Source organism: Neodiprion pinetum, chromosome 6 (assembly GCF_021155775.2).
Source record: "Neodiprion pinetum isolate iyNeoPine1 chromosome 6, iyNeoPine1.2, whole genome shotgun sequence".
NCBI classification, from domain to species: domain Eukaryota; kingdom Metazoa; phylum Arthropoda; class Insecta; order Hymenoptera; family Diprionidae; genus Neodiprion; species Neodiprion pinetum.
The window spans coordinates 13,666,736-13,668,006 of NC_060237.1; the positions used below are offsets into that span (position 1 = coordinate 13,666,736).

Genomic DNA, 1,271 nt, shown 5'->3' on the forward strand with positions numbered 1-1,271 from the left:
CCCGAAGTTTTTATACGTTCTATGATCTTGACTTTAATCTCTGTGTCAGTCTTATCGATACAGCTTAATCTAATTTTTGACAGCGTTTGCACTCTTTGTGCTGTCACTAACGCTAATAACATGACTAGTTTCTTTGTTAAATCCTCAAACGACAGAGTGTCGTGCGGCCAAAGAGTTTTTAGATAACATAAAACTGGATCAGGGTCCCAAATTTCTTCATATTTTGCTGATTGCGGGCGTAGCTGAGCCACACCTCGAAAGAATCGCTTCATAACGGGCTGTTACCCTATATCGCCTATAACTATTAACGCTAAGGCTGATCTATACGAGTTTAACGTCCCATAAGTTTTTACGTGGGATAAAGAGACGGTTAAAAACTCGAGAACAGATGAAACTGGAGCCTGATAGGGTTGGCTCTCTTCCTTTGACAAAAATCCCACTAGAGGCTCAATGGCTTCCGGTATTGCTTAATGGTTCCTTCGGACAACGATGCCATCACAACCGGTACGGACTCCTGAGGAACGCCTTTCATGACAAACGCTTTCCCGATAACTTCCCGACAACCAGGGAAAGCGAGGTTCGCAACGGATGGAATTGCCTGCAATTATCAATTAACAAATCATTTTCTGGATGAAAAAGGATCGGCTGGCTCACCAACAATTTCTGAAACAGGGGGTACCACGGCTGTGTTGGCCAGAAAGGCACAACCAACACCCCGTTTGCTTTCTTAGCAATTATTTTTCTAATTGTTCTGAGGATGACAGCGAATGGTGGAAAAGCGTCGAAATATAAATTTGTCCACGGTATGTTAAAAGCATCTACCGCGCACGCCTCTGGGTCTCTGTGCCATGAGACGAATTTTCTGCACTTTGCATTTACGTTCGATGCGAACATATCTATGTCGAATTTCCCGAAGGTTGTGTCTACTTGATTATATGCCCAGCTAGCTAATTCCCATTCGGTTTCGTTTTGTTTGACTCTCGATTCCTCGTCTGCGTCTTTATTGTCGCGAGAACTAATGTATGAAGCGAAAATCCACAAGTCGCGAATCTCGCACCATTGCCAGATTTCCATTGACAAATTTGACAACTTTGGAAACTAAATGCTACCCATACGGTTTATGTACGATAACGCCGTCGTATTATCGACACGAAGCAATATTTCACACGAATTTTTATCCTTGGCAAAGCATTTGAGTCCGTAAAATACCGCTTTTGATTCGAGATAATTAATATTGTAACGTTCTTTGACGTTACGGAAAATAAATATGG

General features: G+C 42.3%; 1 protein-coding gene across 1 annotated transcript; it reads right to left on the reverse strand.

Moving 5' to 3' along the window:
- Window positions 1-439: 439 nt before the first annotated feature.
- Window positions 440-894, reverse strand: LOC138191141 (uncharacterized). Its single transcript, XM_069137142.1, has 2 exons — window positions 655-894; window positions 440-598 (listed from the first exon to the last, which is right to left on the reverse strand). The coding sequence occupies exons 1-2, from the start codon at window positions 892-894 to the stop codon at window positions 440-442; spliced, it is 399 nt and encodes a 132-aa protein (XP_068993243.1).
- Between the last annotated feature and the right edge of the window lie 377 nt (window positions 895-1,271).

Bases quoted from the DNA above. Each gene is read 5' to 3' on its own strand.
- LOC138191141 (XM_069137142.1), bottom strand. From the start codon at position 894: ATGTTCGCATCGAACGTAAATGCAAAGTGCAGAAAATTCGTCTCATGG. The intron at 599-654 runs GTGAGCCAGCCG...TGATAATTGCAG, and splicing joins CCCTGTTTCAGAAATTGTTG to GCAATTCCATCCGTTGCGAA.